Here is a 25,953-nt window from a genome sequence, read left to right as displayed (position 1 = left end):
TGAAAAACAATGCAAAATGTGAATAAACGTCATTAAACCTCGAAAATTGTTGAAAAATAGAATTGTTGTGTATAATCGTCGTTTTACCTGAAAAATTGTAGAAAAAACTTATTTTTGTGTAAAATTGTTATATAACATGAAAAATGTCTTAAACATTTAAAATCGTCGTAAAACACTGAAACTATTGAAAAAAAATGCAAAATGTGTAAAAACGTCATTTATCCTGAAAAATTGTAAAAAAACCTATTTTTTGTGTAAAATTGTTGTACAATATGAAAATATGTAGAGAAACCTTATTTTTGTGTTAAATTGTGGTAAAACTCGAAAAATTGTTTAAAACATAGTAAGTTGTCGTAAAACACTGAATGTTATTGTAAAACAAAGAAAAATGTGTAAAAACGTCATTTAACGTGAAAAATTGTAGAAAAACCTCATATTGGTGTTTAATTGTGGAAAATCATGAAAAATGTCTAAAACATTGAAAATCGTCGAAAAACACTGAAAGTGATTGAAAAACCATGCAAAATATGTAAAAACGTCACAAAACCTGAAAAATTGGAGAAAAAACTTATTTTTGTGTTAAATTTTGGAAAAACATTAAAAATTGTCTGAAACTTCGTCAATCGTCGTAAAACACTGAAAGTTATTGAAAAACAATGCAAAATGTGTAAAAACGTCATTTAATCTTAAAAATTCTAGAAAAACCTTATTTATGGGTAAAATTGTGGTACAATATCAAAATATGTAGATAAACCTTATTTTTGTGTTAAATTGTTGTAAAACCGAATTTATGAATATAATCGTCGTAAAACTTGAAAAATTGTATAAAAAACTTATTTTTGTGTTAAATTGTGGAAAAAACCGAAAAATTGACTGAAACATCGTATATCGTCGTTATGCCTGAAAAATTGATGAAAAACCTTATTTTTTTGTTAAATTGTGCTAAAACCGAATTTTTGTGTATAATCGTCGTAAAACCGGAAATTTTTTTAAAAAAACCTTATTTTTGTGTTAAATTGTGAAAAAACACGAAAAATTGTTAAAAACATCGTAAATCGTCGTAAAACACTGAAAATTTTTGAAAAACAATGCAAAATGTGAATAAACGTCATTAAACCTCGAAAATTGTTGAAAAATAGAATTGTTGTGTATAATCGTCGTTTTACCTCAAAAAATTGTAGCAAAACCTTATTTTTGTGTTAATTGTGGTAAAACATGAAAAATGGTCTAAAACATCGTAAATCGGAGAAAAACACTGCAAAATATTGATAAACCATTCAAAATGTGTAAAAACGTAAAAAAACCTCAAAAGTTGTAGAACTAGGTTATTTTTGTGTAAAATATTGATTAAACATGAAAAAATGTAGAAAAACCTAATTTTTGTGTTAAATTGTTGTAAAACAAGAAAAATGTTCTAAAACATCGTAATTCGTCGAAAAACAAAACCAAAATATTGAAAAACCATACAAAACGTCAAAACACGTAAAAATACCTCAAAAATTGTAGAAAAACGTTATTTTTGTATGAAATTGTGGTAAAACATGAAAAATGGTCTAAAACATCCTAAATCTTCGTAAAACACTGAAAATATTAAAAAACCATGCAAAATGTGTAAAAACGTAAAAAAAACTAAAAAATTGTAGAAAAATGTTATTTTTGTGTTAAATTGAGGTAAAACAAGAAGAATGGTCTAAAACATCGTAAATCGTCGAAAAACACTGAAAATATTTAAAAACCTTGCAAAATGTGTAAAAACGTAAAAAAACCTCAAAAATATTAGAAAAACGTTATTTTTGTGTAAAATTGTGGTAAAACATGATAAAATGTAGGAAAACCTTATTTTTGTGTTAAATTGTGGTAAAACAAGAAAATTGGTCTAAAACATCGTAAATCGTCGAAAAACACAGAAAAATATTGAAAACCATGCAAAATGTGTAAAAAAGTAAAAAAACCTCAAAATTGTAGAAAAACGTAATTTTTGTGTTAAATTGTTGTAAAACAAGAAAAATGGTCTAAAACATCGTAAATCGTCGATTAACACTGAAAATATTTAAAAACCTTGCGAAATGTGTAAAAAAGTAAAATAAACTCAAAAATTGTAGAAAAACGTTATTTTTGTATAAAATTGTGGTAAAACATGAAAAATTGTCTAAAACATCCTAAATCGTCGGAAAACACTGAAAAAAATTGAAAAACCATGAAAAATGTGTAAAAACTTAAAAATAATTCAAAAATTGTAGAAAAAGGTTATTTTTGTGTAAAATAGTCATTAAACATGAAAAAATGTAAATAAACCTAATTTTTGTGTTAAATTGTTGTAAAACAAGAAAAATGGTCTAAAACATCGTAAATCGTCGAAAAACACAGAAAAATATTGAAAAACCATGCAAAATGTGTAAAAACGTAAAAAAACCTCAAAATTGTAGAAAAACCTTATTTCTGTGTTAAATTGTGGTAAAACGAGAAAAATGGCCTAAAACATCGTAATTCGTCGAAAAACACACCGAAATATTGGAAAACCATACAAAACGTGTGAACAGGTAAAAAAACCTAAAAAATTGTGGAAAAACTTTATTTTTGTATAGAATTGTGGTAAAACAAGAAAAATGGTCTAAAACTTCGTAAATCGTCGAAAAAAACAGAAAAATATTGAAAAACCATGAAAAATGTGTAAAAACGTAAAAAAACCTCAAAATTGTAGAAAAACCTTTCTTTCTGTGTTAAATTGTGGAAAAACGAGAAAATTGGTCTAAAACATCGTCAATCCTAGAAAAACACTGCAAAATATTGAAAAACCATTCAAAATGTGTAAAAACGTAAAAAAACCTCAAAAATACTAGAAAAACGTTATTTTTGTGTAAAATTGTGGTAAAACATGATAAAATGTAGAAAAACCTGATTTTTGTGTTAAATTGTGGTAAAAAAAGAAAAATGGTCTAAAACATCTTAATTCGTAGAAAAACACACCGGAATATTGAAAAACCATACAAAACGTGTAAACACGTAAAAAAACCTAAAAAATTGTGGAAAAACGTTATTTTTGTATTCAATTGTGGTAAAACATGAAAAATGGTCTAAAACATCCTAAATCGTGGGAAAACAATGAGAAATATTTAAAAACCTTGCAAAATGTGTAAAAACGTAAAATAACCTCAAAAATATTAGAAAAACGTTATTTTTGTGTTTAATTGAGGTAAAACAAGAAAAATGGTCTAAAACATCGTAAATCGGAGAAAAACACTGAAAAAAATTGAAAAACCATGCAAAATGTGTAAAAACTTAAAAATAATTCAAAAATTGTAGAAAAAGGTTATTTTTGTGTAAAATAGTGATTAAACATGAAAAAATGTAAATAAACCTAATTTTTGTGTTAAATTGTTGTAAAACAAGAAAAATGGTCTAAAACATCGTAAATCGTCGAAAAACACAGAAAAATATTGAAAAACCATGCAAAATGTGTAAAAACGTAAAAAAACCTCAAAATTGTAGAAAAACCTTATTTCTGTGTTAAATTGTTGTAAAACAAGAAAAATGGTCTAAAACATCGTAAATCGTCGAAAAACACAGAAAAATATTGAAAACCATGCAAAATGTGTAAAAAAGTAAAAAAACCTCAAAATTGTAGAAAAACGTAATTTTTGTGTTAAATTGTTGTAAAACAAGAAAAATGGTCTAAAACATCGTAAATCGTCGATTAACACTGAAAATATTTAAAAACCTTGCGAAATGTGTAAAAACGTAAAATAAACTCAAAAATTGTAGAAAAACGTTATTTTTGTATAAAATTGTGGTAAAACATGAAAAATTGTCTAAAACATCCTAAATCGTCGGAAAACACTGAAAAAAAATTGAAAAACCATGCAAAATGTGTAAAAACTTAAAAATAATTCAAAAATTGTAGAAAAAGGTTATTTTTGTGTAAAATAGTGATTAAACATGAAAAAATGTAAATAAACCTAATTTTTGTGTTAAATTGTTGTAAAACAAGAAAAATGGTCTAAAACATCGTAAATCGTCGAAAAACACAGAAAAATATTGAAAAACCATGCAAAATGTGTAAAAACGTAAAAAAACCTCAAAATTGTAGAAAAACCTTATTTCTGTGTTAAATTGTGGTAAAACGAGAAAAATGGTCTAAAACATCGTAATTCGTCGAAAAACACACCGAAATATTGAAAAACCATACAAAACGTGTGAACACGTAAAAAAACCTAAAAAATTGTGGAAAAACTTTATTTTTGTATAGAATTGTGGTAAAACAAGAAAAATGGTCTAAAACTTCGTAAATCGTCGAAAAAAACAGAAAAATATTGAAAAACCATGAAAAATGTGTAAAAACGTAAAAAAACCTCAAAATTGTAATAAAACCTTTCTTTCTGTGTTAAATTGTGGAAAAACGAGAAAAATGGTCTAAAACATCGTCAATCCTAGAAAAACACTGCAAAATATTTGTTAAATAACTGTTAGACTGTTATTTACAGACTTGGTGGGAACACAATAATAGAACGCGTGTTCCAATATAATAATTTATTAACAATTAAGTGCGGATTGTCTACGTCTTATCTCTGAGCTGTCGGTTTGGTAAAGAGCGCGAGCAGATGCATCCGTCATCTTTTATACCCCTATCAGTCATCTCGCTCTTACGCATTCAACAAGCAGGCGTACCACCAAAAACCTTTCTTAGATCCTCCCCTACTAAAATTGAATGCCCCTATCTATATATATCATACCCTATTACTACATATTTCATTTACAATTTTATTTTATATATTTCATTTACTAAACAATTAACACAACATATTTTTTTTTATAAAATTAACTATCATATGCCGCGTTTCTTTCTGCTTCCCTTCTCTTGTCTCGTCGCCCGTCCACTCCTCCTCCTGGACTGCGAGGTCCTCATCTTGGCCGAAGTCTTCCCTGCCATGGGTTAGACCTGAAACATGGAGAAACAGTATTAGAGTCACTTCTATTACGTAACATACCTGAGAGATTAATTTCATCCGTCGACAGTTCCCTAGTGTCAGACGTACCGACTTCCGGCTTATCTCCCTCCTGCCATGAAACATGTAATTTCTTTATCTGGTCTAAATGTCTTTTCCACACCATATTAGACTTGTTAATTTTTATGATATATATTTTTCTACCTTTTTTTTCAACAATAACCCCAGGGACCCATAACCTATTACCCTGAGCTCTGAAATCTCTAGTCATCACTTTCTGACCTATATTCAAATCTGACTTATTTCTACCCTTATATTGTCTTTTCTGATTGACTTGACTCTGAATAACCTTTCTTATTACTTTTTGTTGACGAGTAGAACTTGAAGTATTCGTTCTTTCCTCAACCTTCCTAGGAATCAGAGAGTCAAATACTGTTCTAATTTTTCTTCCCATTAATAATACAGATGGTTCACACCCTGTTGTTGCATGAACGGTATTTCTATAGTCAGTTAAAAAGTTACCTAACTTTTCTTTATAATCTGAAGGAAATCTATTATTTTTACAAATTTTTTTAAGAAAATTTTTACAGGTTTTAACAGCATTCTCAGCTTGCCCATTGCTACTCGGGTGGTTAACTGGACTAGTAATATGTTTCATACCATTTTTCTTACAAAAATTTTCAAAATCCTCAGAACAAAAACACGTACCATTATCACTAACTAAAGTTGCTGGAAAACCAAATTGTGAAAATAATCTATGAAGTACTTCAACATTTTCTTTTGAAGACAGACTGTTCACTTCCAGACACTCGATCCACTTCGAAGAAGAGTCTATCACAATTAAAAAGTTTTTATTATGTAAGCTACCATGATCAATATGCACCCTGAACCATACTTCAGGTTCATAAGGCCATACTGCTAATGAACTCCTCAATTTATTTAAATCACTAGGCGCTGACGCGTTTAAAATGGCTTCTTTATTCCGCTGACACGGTTGAATTCCTTGCTCACTTATTTTATAACCTAAAAATTCAATAACTTTTAAATTGAATTCACACTTTTCACTATTCACCGTTAAATTACAACTTTTTAACCTATCTAAAACGAGACACACGTTTTTTTCTAAGTCGACTTCATCTTTTCCTATAACAATAATATCATCCAAGTAGAACGTCATGTTCCGTAATCCTGATAAACAATTTGCCATTGCTTTAGCAAAAACTGCTGGCGCTGGTGCTAACCCAAACACTAAACGTTTATATTGAAACAATCCCAAGTGGGTATTTATTGTTGTGAAACGTCTACACTCCTTTTTCAAAACAAACTGATTATATGCGGATTTTAAATCAATTTTAGCAAAAACCTTGCCTCCATTCACTTTGGTTAATAATTCCTCAATTCTAGGTAACGGATACTTGTCAATTAATAACTGATTATTCACTGTAGATTTATAATCACCACATAATCTAATGCTACCATCTTTCTTAATCACAGGTACGATTGGACTCGCGAAATCACTATACTGAACTTGTTCTATAATACCGTTAGAAAGTAAATTACTTAATTCTTTTTCAACTTTATCCTTCAAAGCAAACGGCATTATTCTGTGATTACGAAATATCGGTACAGCACAATCTTTTAAGGTTAAATTCACTTCGTACTTGTTAAACTTTCCTATTTTATCCGTAAAAACTTCTGGAAATTTTTTCACTAATCGCTCTTTTAATGTATTTTGTTTTACACAATTAACGATCCCCCTTATTCCCACGTTAAAGAGATTCATGAAATCACGTCCTAAAATCGAAAGTGACGAACTACGCACGACAATAATTTTTAGTCGGTGTTGTAGACCATTATACTCTAGTATCGGTGTGAAAGTACCTACCACACCAATGAGCGTATTGTCAAAACTCCGTAAGCTCACGTTTTCGTGCAATAACTCAATACTGCTGAATTTATTGAGATAACATTCTTCCGGAATTACGCTACAAGATGCTCCAGAATCTACCATGAATTTATTATTTATTCCGTCGAGTGAAACTTCTATATAATATGGCTCAATACTTAGTACATCACCAACCATTCCATCCGATAACAAAATATTCACATTTTTACGTGTTGTCACCTGTTTACACCGTTTTGCTAAATGACCTTTAGTACCACAAATTTTACATACATAATTTTTGAATCTACATTCTACCGCCGTGTGATTATTATAACCACAAACCGTACAATTACGCTTTGTAACATGATGAAACGGCGAACGAGCCCGATTACAGCTACTGCTTCGCTTGAAACTATATTCATCTCTCTTTTTCACATGCGTATTAGGTGAGACACGACCTCCGCCGACTGTTAAATTAGCTAAAACTCTGTTATCAGCTGATTGAGATTGGGTTGATGCTACAAGTTCAATACACTCTGCTACTTGCACACATTTTTCGAAAGTATATGATTCACTATCGAGAAATAATTTTTCTCTAATCTTACCGGGTTTACAACCTAATACAAAGAAATCTCTTAATTTCTCTGATAAACTATTCCCGAATTTGCAATTGCTAGAAAGAGATTTTAAACGAACAGCAAAATCGCGAACTGATTCGTCATTCCTTTGTTTAGCTGAATAGAACTGTGACCTTTCTTCAAAGAAACATTTTGTCGTACAACAATATTCATTGAGTTTAGATATTAAATCTTTTAAATCAATCTCTGTTACTTTTTTTGGAATACACAAATTTACCAGTAAAGAAAAACAATCATCTTGCAAAGCATTTAGGAAAATAGCTCTTTTTTTAACATCCGATGCGTACTTTTCATCATTCACAAGGAGGTACTGCTCGAGACGGACCTTGAAGTTCTCCCAGTTACCGTCACGCAAACTGAAGGACCCCAATCCTGACTCCATGCTTCCTCTACCCAGAAGGTATCCACAAGACAAGAAAAGAAAAACAGAAAAAAAACTTCCCAAAGATTTCTCCGCTCTCCAATCTGCTCCTTGGACCCTCTCAGGAAACCGCTCCTTGACCCTTGTTGCTGGATGGCTCTTCCCAGACCGCTCTGAGACCTGGCAACACCGATCCTTGACCCTGGTGCTGCTGATGGCTGCCCCCAGACCACTCTTGTGGCCCGGACCCCTCCGATCCTTTGACCCTTGGAGATGCTGCCGCTTGACGCCCTGGACCCTTCCGTGCTTCCCCCTTTCGAGAAGCTGGTTGGCTCCAGTGGCTTCTTCTTCTTCTTCACTCCTTTCAGTGAAGAAAACAATATTTTCGGTCCGGCCTTTTTTACCGACCCGAACAATATGTTGCAATCCGAACTTTTTGAAAATATCGCGTATTTTTTTGAGCGAAATCTCGCGCGGTGATTCTTTTAATCACTGTTTTAATGATTTCCGTAGGCTGCGCCACTGTTAAATAACTGTTAGACTGTTATTTACAGACTTGGTGGGAACACAATAATAGAAGGCGTGTTCCAATATAATAATTTATTAACAATTAAGTGCGGATTGTCTACGTCTTATCTCTGAGCTGTCGGTTTGGTAAAGAGCGCGAGCAGATGCATCCGTCATCTTTTATACCCCTAACAGTCATCTCGCTCTTACGCATTCAACAAGCAGGCGTACCACCAAAAACCTTTCTTACAATATTGAAAAACCATTCAAAATGTGTAAAAACGTAAAAAAACCTCAAAAATACTAGAAAAACGTTATTTTTGTGTAAAATTGTGGTAAAACATGATAAAATGTAGAAAAACCTGATTTTTGTGTTAAATTGTGGTAAAAAAAGAAAAATGGTCTAAAACATCTTAATTCGTAGAAAAACACACCGGAATATTGAAAAACCATACAAAACGTGTAAACACGTAAAAAAACCTAAAAAAATGTGGAAAAACGTTATTTTTGTATTCAATTGTGGTAAAACATGAAAAATGGTCTAAAACATCCTAAATCGTGGGAAAACAATGAGAAATATTTAAAAACCTTGCAAAATGTGTAAAAACGTAAAATAACCTCAAAAATATTAGAAAAACGTTATTTTTGTGTTTAATTGAGGTAAAACAAGAAAAATGGTCTAAAACATCGTAAATCGGAGAAAAACACTGAAAAAAATTGAAAAACCATGCAAAATGTGTAAAAACGTAAAAAAACCTCAAAAATTGTAGAAAAAGGTTATTTTTGGGTAAAAAAGTGATTAAACATGAAAAAATGTAGAAAAACCTAATTTTTGTGTTAAATTGTTGTAAAAACAAGAAAAATGGTCTAAAACATCGTAAATCGTCGAAAAACACAGAAAAATATTGAAAACCATGCAAAATGTGTAAAAAAGTAAAAAAACCTCAAAATTGTAGAAAAACGTAATTTTTGTGTTAAATTGTTGTAAAACAAGAAAAATGGTCTAAAACATCGTAAATCGTCGATTAACATTGAAAATATTTAAAAACCTTGCGAAATGTGTAAAAAAGTAAAATAAACTCAAAAATTGTAGAAAAACGTTATTTTTGTATAAAATTGTGGTAAAACATGAAAAATTGTCTAAAACATCCTAAATCGTCGGAAAACACTGAAAAAAATTGAAAAACCATGAAAAATGTGTAAAAACTTAAAATTAATTCAAAAATTGTAGAAAAAGGTTATTTATGTGTAAAATAGTGATTAAACATGAAAAAATGTAAAAAAACCTAATTTTTGTGTTAAATTGTTGTAAAACAAGAAAAATGGTCTAAAACATCGTAAATCGTCGAAAAACACAGAAAAATATTGAAAAACCATGCAAAATGTGTAAAAACGTAAAAAAACCTCAAAATTGTAGAAAAACCTTATTTCTGTGTTAAATTGTGGTAAAACGAGAAAAATGGTCTAAAACATCGTAATTCGTCGAAAAACACACCGAAATATTGAAAAACCATACAAAACGTGTGAACAGGTAAAAAAACCTAAAAAATTGTGGAAAAACTTTATTTTTGTATAGAATTGTGGTAAAACAAGAAAAATGGTCTAAAACTTCGTAAATCGTCGAAAAAAACAGAAAAATATTGAAAAACCATGAAAAATGTGTAAAAACGTAAAAAAACCTCAAAATTGTAGAAAAACCTTTCTTTCTGTGTTAAATTGTGGAAAAACGAGAAAAATGGTCTAAAACATCGTCAATCCTAGAAAAACACTGCAAAATATTGAAAAACCATTCAAAATGTGTAAAAACGTAAAAAAACCTCAAAAATACTAGAAAAACGTTATTTTTGTGTAAAATTGTGGTAAAACATGATAAAATGTAGAAAAACCTGATTTTTGTGTTAAATTGTGGTAAAAAAAGAAAAATGGTCTAAAACATCTTAATTCGTAGAAAAACACACCGGAATATTGAAAAACCATACAAAACGTGTAAACACGTAAAAAAACCTAAAAAATTGTGGAAAAACGTTATTTTTGTATTCAATTGTGGTAAAACATGAAAAATGGTCTAAAACATCCTAAATCGTGGGAAAACAATGAGAAATATTTAAAAACCTTGCAAAATGTGTAAAAACGTAAAATAACCTCAAAAATATTAGAAAAACGTTATTTTTGTGTTTAATTGAGGTAAAACAAGAAAAATGGTCTAAAACATCGTAAATCGGAGAAAAACACTGAAAAAAATTGAAAAACCATGCAAAATGTGTAAAAACTTAAAAATAATTCAAAAATTGTAGAAAAAGGTTATTTTTGTGTAAAATAGTGATTAAACATGAAAAAATGTAAATAAACCTAATTTTTGTGTTAAATTGTTGTAAAACAAGAAAAATGGTCTAAAACATCGTAAATCGTCGAAAAACACAGAAAAATATTGAAAAACCATGCAAAATGTGTAAAAACGTAAAAAAACCTCAAAATTGTAGAAAAACCTTATTTCTGTGTTAAATTGTTGTAAAACAAGAAAAATGGTCTAAAACATCGTAAATCGTCGAAAAACACAGAAAAATATTGAAAACCATGCAAAATGTGTAAAAAAGTAAAAAAACCTCAAAATTGTAGAAAAACGTAATTTTTGTGTTAAATTGTTGTAAAACAAGAAAAATGGTCTAAAACATCGTAAATCGTCGATTAACACTGAAAATATTTAAAAACCTTGCGAAATGTGTAAAAAAGTAAAATAAACTCAAAAATTGTAGAAAAACGTTATTTTTGTATAAAATTGTGGTAAAACATGAAAAATTGTCTAAAACATCCTAAATCGTCGGAAAACACTGAAAAAAATTGAAAAACCATGAAAAATGTGTAAAAACTTAAAAATAATTCAAAAATTGTAGAAAAAGGTTATTTATGTGTAAAATAGTGATTAAACATGAAAAAATGTAAAAAAACCTAATTTTTGTGTTAAATTGTTGTAAAACAAGAAAAATGGTCTAAAACATCGTAAATCGTCGAAAAACACAGAAAAATATTGAAAAACCATGCAAAATGTGTAAAAACGTAAAAAAACCTCAAAATTGTAGAAAAACCTTTTTTCTGTGTTAAATTGTAGTAAAACGAGAAAAATGGTCTAAAACATCGTAATTCTTCGAAAAATACACCGAAATATTGAAAAACCATACAAAACGTGTGAACACGTAAAAAAACCTAAAAAATTGTGGAAAAACTTTATTTTTGTATAGAATTGTGGTAAAACAAGAAAAATGGTCTAAAACATCGTAAGTCGTCGAAAAAAACAGAAAAATATTGAAAAACCATGAAAAATGTGTAAAAAAGTAAAAAAACCTCAAAATTGTAGAAAAACCTTTCGTTCTGTGTTAAATTGTGGAAAAACGAGAAAAATGGTCTAAAACATCGTCAATCCTAGAAAAACACTAAAAAATATTGAAAAACCATTCGAAATGTGTAAAAACGTAAAATAACCTCAAAAATATTAGAAAAACATTATTTTTGTGTAAAATTGTGGTAAATCATGATAAAATGTAGAAAAACCTTATTTTTGTGTTAATTGTGGTAAAACATGATAAAATGTAGAAAAACCTGATTTTTGTGTTAAATTGTGGTAAAAAAAGAAAAATGGTCTAAAACATCTTAATTCGTAGAAAAACACACCGGAATATTGAAAAACCATACAAAACGTGTAAACACGTAAAAAAACCTAAAAAATTGTGGAAAAACGTTATTTTTGTATTCAATTGTGTTAAAACATGAAAAATGGTCTAAAACATCCTAAATCGTGGGAAAACAATGAGAAATATTTAAAAACCTTGCAAAATGTGTAAAAACGTAAAATAACCTCAAAAATATTAGAAAAACGTTATTTTTGTGTTTAATTGAGGTAAAACAAGAAAAATGGTCTAAAACATCGTAAATCGGAGAAAAACACTGAAAAAAATTGAAAAACCATGCAAAATGTGTAAAAACGTAAAAAAACCTCAAAAATTGTAGAAAAAGGTTATTTTTGGGTAAAATAGTGATTAAACATGAAAAAATGTAGAAAAACCTAATTTTTGTGTTAAATTGTTGTAAAACAAGAAAAATGGTCTAAAACATCGTAAATCGTCGAAAAACACAGAAAAATATTGAAAACCATGAGAAATGTGTAAAAAAGTAAAAAAACCTCAAAATTGTAGAAAAACGTAATTTTTGTGTTAAATTGTTGTAAAACAAGAAAAATGGTCTAAAACATCGTAAATCGTCGATTAACACTGAAAATATTTAAAAACCTTGCGAAATGTGTAAAAAAGTAAAATAAACTCAAAAATTGTAGAAAAACGTTATTTTTGTATAAAATTGTGGTAAAACATGAAAAATTGTCTAAAACATCCTAAATCGTCGGAAAACACTGAAAAAAATTGAAAAACCATGAAAAATGTGTAAAAACTTAAAAATAATTCAAAAATTGTAGAAAAAGGTTATTTTTGTGTAAAATAGTGATTAAACATGAAAAAATGTAAAAAAACCTAATTTTTGTGTTAAATTGTTGTAAAACAAGTGAAATGGTCTAAAACATCGTAAATCGTCGAAAAACACAGAAAAATATTGAAAAACCATGCAAAATGTGTAAAAACGTAAAAAACCTCAAAATTGTAGAAAAACCTTATTTCTGTGTTAAATTGTGGTAAAACGAGAAAAATGGTCTAAAACATCGTAATTCTTCGAAAAATACACCGAAATATTGAAAAACCATACAAAACGTGTGAACACGTAAAAAAAACTAAAAAATTGTAGAAAAATGTTATTTTTGTGTTAAATTGAGTTAAAACAAGAAGAATGGTCTAAAACATCGTAAATCGTCGAAAAACACTGAAAATATTAAAAAAAAACCTTGCAAAATGTGTAAAAACGTAAAAAAACCTCAAAAATATTAGAAAAACGTTATTTTTGTGTAAAATTGTGGTAAAACATGATAAAATGTAGGAAAACCTTATTTTTGTGTTAAATTGTGGTAAAACAAGAAAATTGGTCTAAAACATCGTAAATCGTCGAAAAACACAGAAAAATATTGAAAAACCATGCAAAATGTGTAAAAAAGTAAAAAAACCTCAAAATTGTAGAAAAACGTAATTTTTGTGTTAAATTGTTGTAAAACAAGAAAAATGGTCTAAAACATCGTAAATCGTCGATTAACACTGAAAATATTTAAAAACCTTGCGAAATGTGTAAAAACGTAAAATAAACTCAAAAATTGTAGAAAAACGTTATTTTTGTATAAAATTGTGGTAAAACATGAAAAATTGTCTAAAACATCCTAAATCGTCGGAAAACACTGAAAAAAATTGAAAAACCATGCAAAATGTGTAAAAACTTAAAAATAATTCAAAAATTGTAGAAAAAGGTTATTTTTGTGTAAAATAGTGATTAAACATGAAAAAATGTAAATAAACCTAATTTTTGTGTTAAATTGTTGTAAAACAAGAAAAATTGTCTAAAACATCGTAAATCGTCGAAAAACACAGAAAAATATTGAAAAACCATGCAAAATGTGTAAAAACGTAAAAAAACCTCAAAATTGTAGAAAAACCTTATTTCTGTGTTAAATTGTTGTAAAACAAGAAAAATGGTCTAAAACATCGTAAATCGTCGAAAAACACAGAAAAATATTGAAAACCATGCAAAATGTGTAAAAAAGTAAAAAAACCTCAAAATTGTAGAAAAACGTAATTTTTGTGTTAAATTGTTGTAAAACAAGAAAAATGGTCTAAAACATCGTAAATCGTCGATTAACACTGAAAATATTAAAAAACCTTGCGAAATGTGTAAAAAAGTAAAATAAACTCAAAAATTGTAGAAAAACGTTATTTTTGTATAAAATTGTGGTAAAACATGAAAAATTGTCTAAAACATCCTAAATCGTCGGAAAACACTGAAAAAAATTGAAAAACCATGAAAAATGTGTAAAAACTTAAAAATAATTCAAAAATTGTAGAAAAAGGTTATTTATGTGTAAAATAGTGATTAAACATGAAAAAATGTAAAAAAACCTAATTTTTGTGTTAAATTGTTGTAAAACAAGAAAAATGGTCTAAAACATCGTAAATCGTCGAAAAACACAGAAAAATATTGAAAAACCATGCAAAATGTGTAAAAACGTAAAAAAACCTCAAAATTGTAGAAAAACCTTTTTTCTGTGTTAAATTGTGGTAAAACGAGAAAAATGGTCTAAAACATCGTAATTCTTCGAAAAATACACCGAAATATTGAAAAACCATACAAAACGTGTGAACACGTAAAAAAACCTAAAAAATTGTGGAAAAACTTTATTTTTGTATAGAATTGTGGTAAAACAAGAAAAATGGTCTAAAACATCGTAAGTCGTCGAAAAAAACAGAAAAATATTGAAAAACCATGAAAAATGTGTAAAAAAGTAAAAAAACCTCAAAATTGTAGAAAAACCTTTCGTTCTGTGTTAAATTGTGGAAAAACGAGAAAAATGGTCTAAAACATCGTCAATCCTAGAAAAACACTGCAAAATATTGAAAAACCATTCAAAATGTGTAAAAACGTAAAAAAACCTCAAAAATATTAGAAAAAAGTTATTTTTGTGTAAAATTGTGGTAAAACATGATAAAATGTAGAAAAACCTGATTTTTGTGTTAAATTGTGGTAAAAAAAGAAAAATGGTCTAAAACATCTTAATTCGTAGAAAAACACACCGGAATATTGAAAAACCATACAAAACGTGTAAACACGTAAAAAAACCTAAAAAATTGTGGAAAAACGTTATTTTTGTATTCAATTGTGGTAAAACATGAAAAATGGTCTAAAACATCCTAAATCGTGGGAAAACAATGAGAAATATTTAAAAACCTTGCAAAATGTGTAAAAACGTAAAATAACCTCAAAAATATTAGAAAAACGTTATTTTTGTGTTTAATTGAGGTAAAACAAGAAAAATGGTCTAAAACATCGTAAATCGGAGAAAAACACTGAAAAAAATTGAAAAACCATGCAAAATGTGTAAAAACTTAAAAATAATTCAAAAATTGTAGAAAAAGGTTATTTTTGTGTAAAATAGTGATTAAACATGAAAAAATGTAAATAAACCTAATTTTTGTGTTAAATTGTTGTAAAACAAGAAAAATGGTCTAAAACATCGTAAATCGTCGAAAAACACAGAAAAATATTGAAAAACCATGCAAAATGTGTAAAAACGTAAAAAAACCTCAAAATTGTAGAAAAACCTTATTTCTGTGTTAAATTGTTGTAAAACAAGAAAAATGGTCTAAAACATCGTAAATCGTCGAAAAACACAGAAAAATATTGAAAACCATGCAAAATGTGTAAAAAAGTAAAAAAACCTCAAAATTGTAGAAAAACGTAATTTTTGTGTTAAATTGTTGTAAAACAAGAAAAATGGTCTACAACATCGTAAATCGTCGATTAACACTGAAAATATTTAAAAACCTTGCGAAATGTGTAAAAAAGTAAAATAAACTCAAAAATTGTAGAAAAACGTTATTTTTGTATAAAATTGTGGTAAAACATGAAAAATTGTCTAAAACATCCTAAATCGTCGGAAAACACTGAAAAAAATTGAAAAACCATGAAAAATGTGTAAAAACTTAAAAATAATTCAAAAATTGTAGAAAAAGGTTATTTATGTGTAAAATAGTGATTAAACATGAAAAAATGTAAAAAAACCTAATTTTTGTGTTAAATTGTTGTAAAACAAGAAAAATGGTCTAAAACATCGTAAATCGTCGAAAAACACAGAAAAATATTGAAAAACCATGCAAAATGTGTAAAAACGTAAAAAAACCTCAAAATTGTAGAAAAACCTTTTTTCTGTGTTAAATTGTAGTAAAACGAGAAAAATGGTCTAAAACATCGTAATTCTTCGAAAAATACACCGAAATATTGAAAAACCATACAAAACGTGTGAACACGTAAAAAAACCTAAAAAATTGTGGAAAAACTTTATTTTTGTATAGAATTGTGGTAAAACAAGAAAAATGGTCTAAAACATCCTAAATCGTCGGAAAACACTGAAAAAAATTGAAAAACCATGCAAAATGTGTAAAAACTTAAAAATAATTCAAAAATTGTAGAAAAAGGTTATTTTTGTGTAAAATAGTGATTAAACATGAAAAAATGTAAATAAACCTAATTTTTGTGTTAAATTGTTGTAAAACAAGAAAAATTGTCTAAAACATCGTAAATCGTCGAAAAACACAGAAAAATATTGAAAAACCATGCAAAATGTGTAAAAACGTAAAAAAACCTCAAAATTGTAGAAAAACCTTATTTCTGTGTTAAATTGTTGTAAAACAAGAAAAATGGTCTAAAACATCGTAAATCGTCGAAAAACACAGAAAAATATTGAAAACCATGCAAAATGTGTAAAAAAGTAAAAAAACCTCAAAATTGTAGAAAAACGTAATTTTTGTGTTAAATTGTTGTAAAACAAGAAAAATGGTCTAAAACATCGTAAATCGTCGATTAACACTGAAAATATTAAAAAACCTTGCGAAATGTGTAAAAAAGTAAAATAAACTCAAAAATTGTAGAAAAACGTTATTTTTGTATAAAATTGTGGTAAAACATGAAAAATTGTCTAAAACATCCTAAATCGTCGGAAAACACTGAAAAAAATTGAAAAACCATGAAAAATGTGTAAAAACTTAAAAATAATTCAAAAATTGTAGAAAAAGGTTATTTATGTGTAAAATAGTGATTAAACATGAAAAAATGTAAAAAAACCTAATTTTTGTGTTAAATTGTTGTAAAACAAGAAAAATGGTCTAAAACATCGTAAATCGTCGAAAAACACAGAAAAATATTGAAAAACCATGCAAAATGTGTAAAAACGTAAAAAAACCTCAAAATTGTAGAAAAACCTTTTTTCTGTGTTAAATTGTGGTAAAACGAGAAAAATGGTCTAAAACATCGTAATTCTTCGAAAAATACACCGAAATATTGAAAAACCATACAAAACGTGTGAACACGTAAAAAAACCTAAAAAATTGTGGAAAAACTTTATTTTTGTATAGAATTGTGGTAAAACAAGAAAAATGGTCTAAAACATCGTAAGTCGTCGAAAAAAACAGAAAAATATTGAAAAACCATGAAAAATGTGTAAAAAAGTAAAAAAACCTCAAAATTGTAGAAAAACCTTTCGTTCTGTGTTAAATTGTGGAAAAACGAGAAAAATGGTCTAAAACATCGTCAATCCTAGAAAAACACTGCAAAATATTGAAAAACCATTCAAAATGTGTAAAAACGTAAAAAAACCTCAAAAATATTAGAAAAAAGTTATTTTTGTGTAAAATTGTGGTAAAACATGATAAAATGTAGAAAAACCTGATTTTTGTGTTAAATTGTGGTAAAAAAAGAAAAATGGTCTAAAACATCTTAATTCGTAGAAAAACACACCGGAATATTGAAAAACCATACAAAACGTGTAAACACGTAAAAAAACCTAAAAAATTGTGGAAAAACGTTATTTTTGTATTCAATTGTGGTAAAACATGAAAAATGGTCTAAAACATCCTAAATCGTGGGAAAACAATGAGAAATATTTAAAAACCTTGCAAAATGTGTAAAAACGTAAAATAACCTCAAAAATATTAGAAAAACGTTATTTTTGTGTTTAATTGAGGTAAAACAAGAAAAATGGTCTAAAACATCGTAAATCGGAGAAAAACACTGAAAAAAATTGAAAAACCATGCAAAATGTGTAAAAACTTAAAAATAATTCAAAAATTGTAGAAAAAGGTTATTTTTGTGTAAAATAGTGATTAAACATGAAAAAATGTAAATAAACCTAATTTTTGTGTTAAATTGTTGTAAAACAAGAAAAATGGTCTAAAACATCGTAAATCGTCGAAAAACACAGAAAAATATTGAAAAACCATGCAAAATGTGTAAAAACGTAAAAAAACCTCAAAATTGTAGAAAAACCTTATTTCTGTGTTAAATTGTTGTAAAACAAGAAAAATGGTCTAAAACATCGTAAATCGTCGAAAAACACAGAAAAATATTGAAAACCATGCAAAATGTGTAAAAAAGTAAAAAAACCTCAAAATTGTAGAAAAACGTAATTTTTGTGTTAAATTGTTGTAAAACAAGAAAAATGGTCTACAACATCGTAAATCGTCGATTAACACTGAAAATATTTAAAAACCTTGCGAAATGTGTAAAAAAGTAAAATAAACTCAAAAATTGTAGAAAAACGTTATTTTTGTATAAAATTGTGGTAAAACATGAAAAATTGTCTAAAACATCCTAAATCGTCGGAAAACACTGAAAAAAATTGAAAAACCATGAAAAATGTGTAAAAACTTAAAAATAATTCAAAAATTGTAGAAAAAGGTTATTTATGTGTAAAATAGTGATTAAACATGAAAAAATGTAAAAAAACCTAATTTTTGTGTTAAATTGTTGTAAAACAAGAAAAATGGTCTAAAACATCGTAAATCGTCGAAAAACACAGAAAAATATTGAAAAACCATGCAAAATGTGTAAAAACGTAAAAAAACCTCAAAATTGTAGAAAAACCTTTTTTCTGTGTTAAATTGTAGTAAAACGAGAAAAATGGTCTAAAACATCGTAATTCTTCGAAAAATACACCGAAATATTGAAAAACCATACAAAACGTGTGAACACGTAAAAAAACCTAAAAAATTGTGGAAAAACTTTATTTTTGTATAGAATTGTGGTAAAACAAGAAAAATGGTCTAAAACATCGTAAGTCGTCGAAAAAAACAGAAAAATATTGAAAAACCATGAAAAATGTGTAAAAAAGTAAAAAAACCTCAAAATTGTAGAAAAACCTTTCGTTCTGTGTTAAATTGTGGAAAAACGAGAAAAATGGTCTAAAACATCGTCAATCCTAGAAAAACACTGCAAAATATTGAAAAACCATTCAAAATGTGTAAAAACGTAAAATAACCTCAAAAATATTAGAAAAACATTATTTTTGTGTAAAATTGTGGTAAATCATGATAAAATGTAGAAAAACCTTATTTTTGTGTTAATTGTGGTAAAACATGATAAAATGTAGAAAAACCTGATTTTTGTGTTAAATTGTGGTAAAAAAAGAAAAATGGTCTAAAACATCTTAATTCGTAGAAAAACACACCGGAATATTGAAAAACCATACAAAACGTGTAAACACGTAAAAAAACCTAAAAAATTGTGGAAAAACGTTATTTTTGTATTCAATTGTGGTAAAACATGAAAAATGGTCTAAAACATCCTAAATCGTGGGAAAACAATGAGAAATATTTAAAAACCTTGCAAAATGTGTAAAAACGTAAAATAACCTCAAAAATATTAGAAAAACGTTATTTTTGTGTTTAATTGAGGTAAAACAAGAAAAATGGTCTAAAACATCGTAAATCGGAGAAAAACACTGAAAAAAATTGAAAAACCATGCAAAATGTGTAAAAACGTAAAAAAACCTCAAAAATTGTAGAAAAAGGTTATTTTTGGGTAAAATAGTGATTAAACATGAAAAAATGTAGAAAAACCTAATTTTTGTGTTAAATTGTTGTAAAACAAGAAAAATGGTCTAAAACATCGTAAATCGTCGAAAAACACAGAAAAATATTGAAAACCATGAAAAATGTGTAAAAAAGTAAAAAAACCTCAAAATTGTAGAAAAACGTAATTTTTGTGTTAAATTGTTGTAAAACAAGAAAAATGGTCTAAAACATCGTAAATCGTCGATTAACACTGAAAATATTAAAAAACCTTGCGAAATGTGTAAAAAAGTAAAATAAACTCAAAAATTGTAGAAAAACGTTATTTTTGTATAAAATTGTGGTAAAACATGAAAAATTGTCTAAAACATCCTAAATCGTCGGAAAACACTGAAAAAAATTGAAAAACCATGAAAAATGTGTAAAAACTTAAAAATAATTCAAAAATTGTAGAAAAAGGTTATTTTTGTGTAAAATAGTGATTAAACATGAAAAAATGTAAAAAAACCTAATTTTTGTGTTAAATTGTTGTAAAACAAGTGAAATGGTCTAAAACATCGTAAATCGTCGAAAAACACAGAAAAATATTGAAAAACCATGCAAAATGTGTAAAAACGTAAAAAACCTCAAAATTGTAGAAAAACCTTATTTCTGTGTTAAATTGTGGTAAAACGAGAAAAATGGTCTAAAACATCGTAATTCTTCGAAAAATACACCGAAATATTGAAAAACCATACAAAACGTGTGAACACGTAAAAAAAACTAAAAAATTGTAGAAAAATGTTATTTTTGTGTTAAATTGAGTTAAAACAAGAAGAATGGTCTAAAACATCGTAAATCGTCGAAAAACACTGAAAATATTAAAAAAAAACCTTGCAAAATGTGTAAAAACGTAAAAAAACCTCAAAAATATTAGAAAAACGTTATTTTTGTGTAAAATTGTGGTAAAACATGATAAAATGTAGGAAAACCTTATTTTTGTGTTAAATTGTGGTAAAACAAGAAAATTAGTCTAAAACATCGTAAATCGTCGAAAAACACAGAAAAATATTGAAAAACCATGCAAAATGTGTAAAAAAGTAAAAAAACCTCAAAATTGTAGAAAAACGTATTTTTTGTGTTAAATTGTTGTAAAACAAGAAAAATGGTCTAAAACATCGTAAATCGTCGATTAACACTGAAAATATTTAAAAACCTTGCGAAATGTGTAAAAACGTAAAATAAACTCAAAAATTGTAGAAAAACGTTATTTTTGTATAAAATTGTGGTAAAACATGAAAAATTGTCTAAAACATCCTAAATCGTCGGAAAACACTGAAAAAAATTGAAAAACCATGCAAAATGTGTAAAAACTTAAAAATAATTCAAAAATTGTAGAAAAAGGTTATTTTTGTGTAAAATAGTGATTAAACATGAAAAAATGTAAATAAACCTAATTTTTGTGTTAAATTGTTGTAAAACAAGAAAAATGGTCTAAAACATCGTAAATCGTCGAAAAACACAGAAAAATATTGAAAAACCATGCAAAATGTGTAAAAACGTAAAAAAACCTCAAAATTGTAGAAAAACCTTATTTCTGTGTTAAATTGTTGTAAAACAAGAAAAATGGTCTAAAACATCGTAAATCGTCGAAAAACACAGAAAAATATTGAAAACCATGCAAAATGTGTAAAAAAGTAAAAAAACCTCAAAATTGTAGAAAAACGTAATTTTTGTGTTAAATTGTTGTAAAACAAGAAAAATGGTCTAAAACATCGTAAATCGTCGATTAACACTGAAAATATTAAAAAACCTTGCGAAATGTGTAAAAAAGTAAAATAAACTCAAAAATTGTAGAAAAACGTTATTTTTGTATAAAATTGTGGTAAAACATGAAAAATTGTCTAAAACATCCTAAATCGTCGGAAAACACTGAAAAAAATTGAAAAACCATGAAAAATGTGTAAAAACTTAAAAATAATTCAAAAATTGTAGAAAAAGGTTATTTATGTGTAAAATAGTGATTAAACATGAAAAAATGTAAAAAAACCTAATTTTTGTGTTAAATTGTTGTAAAACAAGAAAAATGGTCTAAAACATCGTAAATCGTCGAAAAACACAGAAAAATATTGAAAAACCATGCAAAATGTGTAAAAACGTAAAAAAACCTCAAAATTGTAGAAAAACCTTTTTTCTGTGTTAAATTGTGGTAAAACGAGAAAAATGGTCTAAAACATCGTAATTCTTCGAAAAATACACCGAAATATTGAAAAACCATACAAAACGTGTGAACACGTAAAAAAACCTAAAAAATTGTGGAAAAACTTTATTTTTGTATAGAATTGTGGTAAAACAAGAAAAATGGTCTAAAACATCGTAAGTCGTCGAAAAAAACAGAAAAATATTGAAAAACCATGAAAAATGTGTAAAAAAGTAAAAAAACCTCAAAATTGTAGAAAAACCTTTCGTTCTGTGTTAAATTGTGGAAAAACGAGAAAAATGGTCTAAAACATCGTCAATCCTAGAAAAACACTGCAAAATATTGAAAAACCATTCAAAATGTGTAAAAACGTAAAAAAACCTCAAAAATATTAGAAAAACGTTATTTTTGTGTAAAATTGTGGTAAAACATGATTAAATGTAGAAAAACCTGATTTTTGTGTTAAATTGTGGTAAAAAAAGAAAAATGGTCTAAAACATCTTAATTCGTAGAAAAACACACCGGAATATTGAAAAACCATACAAAACGTGTAAACACGTAAAAAAACCTAAAAAATTGTGGAAAAACGTTATTTTTGTATTCAATTGTGGTAAAACATGAAAAATAGTCTAAAACATCCTAAATCGTGGGAAAACAATGAGAAATATTTAAAAACCTTGCAAAATGTGTAAAAACGTAAAATAACCTCAAAAATATTAGAAAAACATTATTTTTGTGTAAAATTGTGGTAAATCATGATAAAATGTAGAAAAACCTTATATTTGTGTTAATTGTGGTAAAACATGAAAATGGTCTAAAACATCGTAAATCGGAGAAAAACACTGCAAAATATTTAAAAACCTTGCAAAATGTGTTAAAACGTAAAATAACCTCAAAAATATTAGAAAAACGTTATTTTTGTGTAAAATTGTGGTAAATCATGATAAAATGTAGAAAAACCTTATTTTTGTGTTAATTGTGGTAAAACATGAAAAATGGTCTAAAACATCGTGAATCGGAGAAAAACACTGCAAAATATTGATAAACCATTCAAAATGTGTAAAAACGTAAAAAAAACCTCAAAAGTTGTAGAACAAGGTAATTTTTGTGTAAAATATTGATTAAACATGAAAAAATGTAGAAAAACCTAATTTTTGTGTTAAATTGTTGTAAAACAAGAAAAATGTTCTAAAGCATCGTAATTCGTCGAAAAACATAACCAAAATATTGAAAAACCATACATAACGTCAAAACACGTAAAAATACCTCAAAAATTGTAGAAAAACGTTATTTTTGTATAAAATTGTGGTAAAACATGAAAAATGGTCTTAAGCATCCTAAATCGTCGGAAAACACTGAAAATATTAAAAAACCATGCAAAATGTGTAAAAACGTAAAAAAAACTCAAAAATTGTAGAAAAATGTTATTTTTATGTTAAATTGATGTAAAACAAGAAAAATGGTCTAAAACATCGTTAATCGTCGAAAAACACTGAAAAATATTTAAAAACCTTGCAAAATGTGTAAAAACGTAAAATAACTTCAAAAATATTAGAAAAACGTTATTTTTATGTAAAATTGTGGTAAAAAATCGCAAATCGTCGAAAAACGTTAAAAAGCGTCATAAAACCTCAAAAATTATAGAAAAAGGTTATTCTTGTGTTTAATTGTGGTAAAACAAGAAAAATGGCCTAAAACATCGTAAATCGGAGAAAAACACTGCAAAATATTGAAAAAACATTCAAAATGTGTAAAAACGTAAAAAAACCTCAAAAAAATTAGAAAAACGTTATTTTTGTGTAAAATTGTGGTAAAACATGATAAAATGTAGGAAAACCTTATTTTTCTGTTAAATTGTGGTAAAACAAGAAAATTGGTCTAAAACATCGTAATTCGTCGAAAAAAAAACCAAAATATTGAAAAACCATACGAAATGTCTAAACACGTAAAAAAACCTCAAAAATTGTAGAAAAACGTTATTTTTGTATAAAATTGTGGTAAAACATGAAAAATGGTCTAAAGCATCCTAAATCGTCGGAAAACACTGCGAATATAAAAAACCATGCAAAATGTGTACAAACGTAAAAAAACCTCAAAAATTGCAGAAAAATTTTATTTTTGTGTTTAATTGAGGTTAAACAAGAAAAATATTTAAAAACCTTGCAAAATGTGAAAAAACCTCAAAATTGTAGAAAAACCTTTCTTTCTGTGTTAAATTGTGGAAAAACGAGAAAAATGGTCCAAAACATCGTCAATCCTAGAAAAACACTGCAAAATATTGAAAAACCATTCAAAATGTGTAAAAACGTAAAAAAACCTCAAAAATACTAGAAAAACGTTATTTTTGTGTAAAATTGTGGTAAAACATGATAAAATGTAGAAAAACCTGATTTTTGTGTTAAATTGTGGTAAAAAAAGAAAAATGGTCTAAAACATCTTAATTCGTAGAAAAACACACCGAAATATTGAAAAACCATACAAAACGTGTAAACACGTAAAAAAACCTAAAAAATTGTGGAAAAACGTTATTTTTGTATTCAATTGTGGTAAAACATGAAAAATGGTCTAAAACATCCTAAATCGTGGGAAAACAATGAGAAATATTTAAAAACCTTGCAAAATGTGTAAAAACGTAAAATAACCTCAAAAATATTAGAAAAACGTTATTTTTGTGTTTAATTGAGGTAAAACAAGAAAAATGGTCTAAAACATCGTAAATCGGAGAAAAACACTGAAAAAAATTGAAAAACCATGCAAAATGTGTAAAAACTTAAAAATAATTCAAAAATTGTAGAAAAAGGTTATTTTTGTGTAAAATAGTGATTAAACATGAAAAAATGTAAATAAACCTAATTTTTGTGTTAAATTGTTGTAAAACAAGAAAAATGGTCTAAAACATCGTAAATCGTCGAAAAACACAGAAAAATATTGAAAAACCATGCAAAATGTGTAAAAACGTAAAAAAACCTCAAAATTGTAGAAAAACCTTATTTCTGTGTTAAATTGTTGTAAAACAAGAAAAATGGTCTAAAACATCGTAAATCGTCGAAAAACACAGAAAAATATTGAAAACCATGCAAAATGTGTAAAAAAGTAAAAAAACCTCAAAATTGTAGAAAAACGTAATTTTTGTGTTAAATTGTTGTAAAACAAGAAAAATGGTCTAAAACATCGTAAATCGTCGATTAACACTGAAAATATTTAAAAACCTTGCGAAATGTGTAAAAAAGTAAAATAAACTCAAAAATTGTAGAAAAACGTTATTTTTGTATAAAATTGTGGTAAAACATGAAAAATTGTCTAAAACATCCTAAATCGTCGGAAAACACTGAAAAAAATTGAAAAACCATGAAAAATGTGTAAAAACTTAAAAATAATTCAAAAATTGTAGAAAAAGGTTATTTATGTGTAAAATAGTGATTAAACATGATAAAATGTAGAAAAACCTTATTTTTGTGTTAATTGTGGTAAAACATGAAAAATGGTCTAAAACATCGTAAATCGGAGAAAAACACTGCAAAATATTGATAAACCATTCAAAATGTGTAAAAACGTAAAAAAACCTCAAAAGTTGTAGAACAAGGTAATTTTTGTGTAAAATATTGATTAAACATGAAAAAATGTAGAAAAACCTAATTTTTGTGTTAAATTGTTGTAAAACAAGAAAAATGTTCTAAAGCATCGTAATTCGTCGAAAAACATAACCAAAATATTGAAAAACCATACATAACGTCAAAACACGTAAAAATACCTCAAAAATTGTAGAAAAACGTTATTTTTGTATAAAATTGTGGTAAAACATGAAAAATGGTCTTAAGCATCCTAAATCGTCGGAAAACACTGAAAATATTAAAAAACCATGCAAAATGTGTAAAAACGTAAAAAAAACTCAAAAATTTTAGAAAAATGTTATTTTTGTGTTAAATTGATGTAAAACAAGAAAAATGGTCTAAAACATCG

The 25,953-nt window shown here is 26.9% G+C and overlaps 1 protein-coding gene across 1 annotated transcript in view; it reads left to right on the top strand.

The window, feature by feature from the left end:
• Window positions 1-7,846: 7,846 nt before the first annotated feature.
• The window catches only part of LOC149422763 (uncharacterized), a 138,379-nt gene continuing 120,272 nt past the window's right edge, over window positions 7,847-25,953 (top strand). Inside the window, exon 1 of the mRNA XM_089634002.1 lies at window positions 7,847-8,130. Within this exon, the coding sequence (XP_089490128.1) occupies window positions 7,847-8,130 (284 nt within the window). The remainder of the gene's footprint in view (window positions 8,131-25,953) is intronic.

The sequence above is a fragment of the Hesperophylax consimilis genome, chromosome 7 (assembly GCF_061612785.1).
Source record: "Hesperophylax consimilis isolate HC1 chromosome 7, BYU_Hcon_1.0, whole genome shotgun sequence".
NCBI classification, from domain to species: Eukaryota; Metazoa; Arthropoda; class Insecta; order Trichoptera; family Limnephilidae; genus Hesperophylax; species Hesperophylax consimilis.
This window is presented reverse-complemented; position numbering and strand designations above follow the sequence as displayed.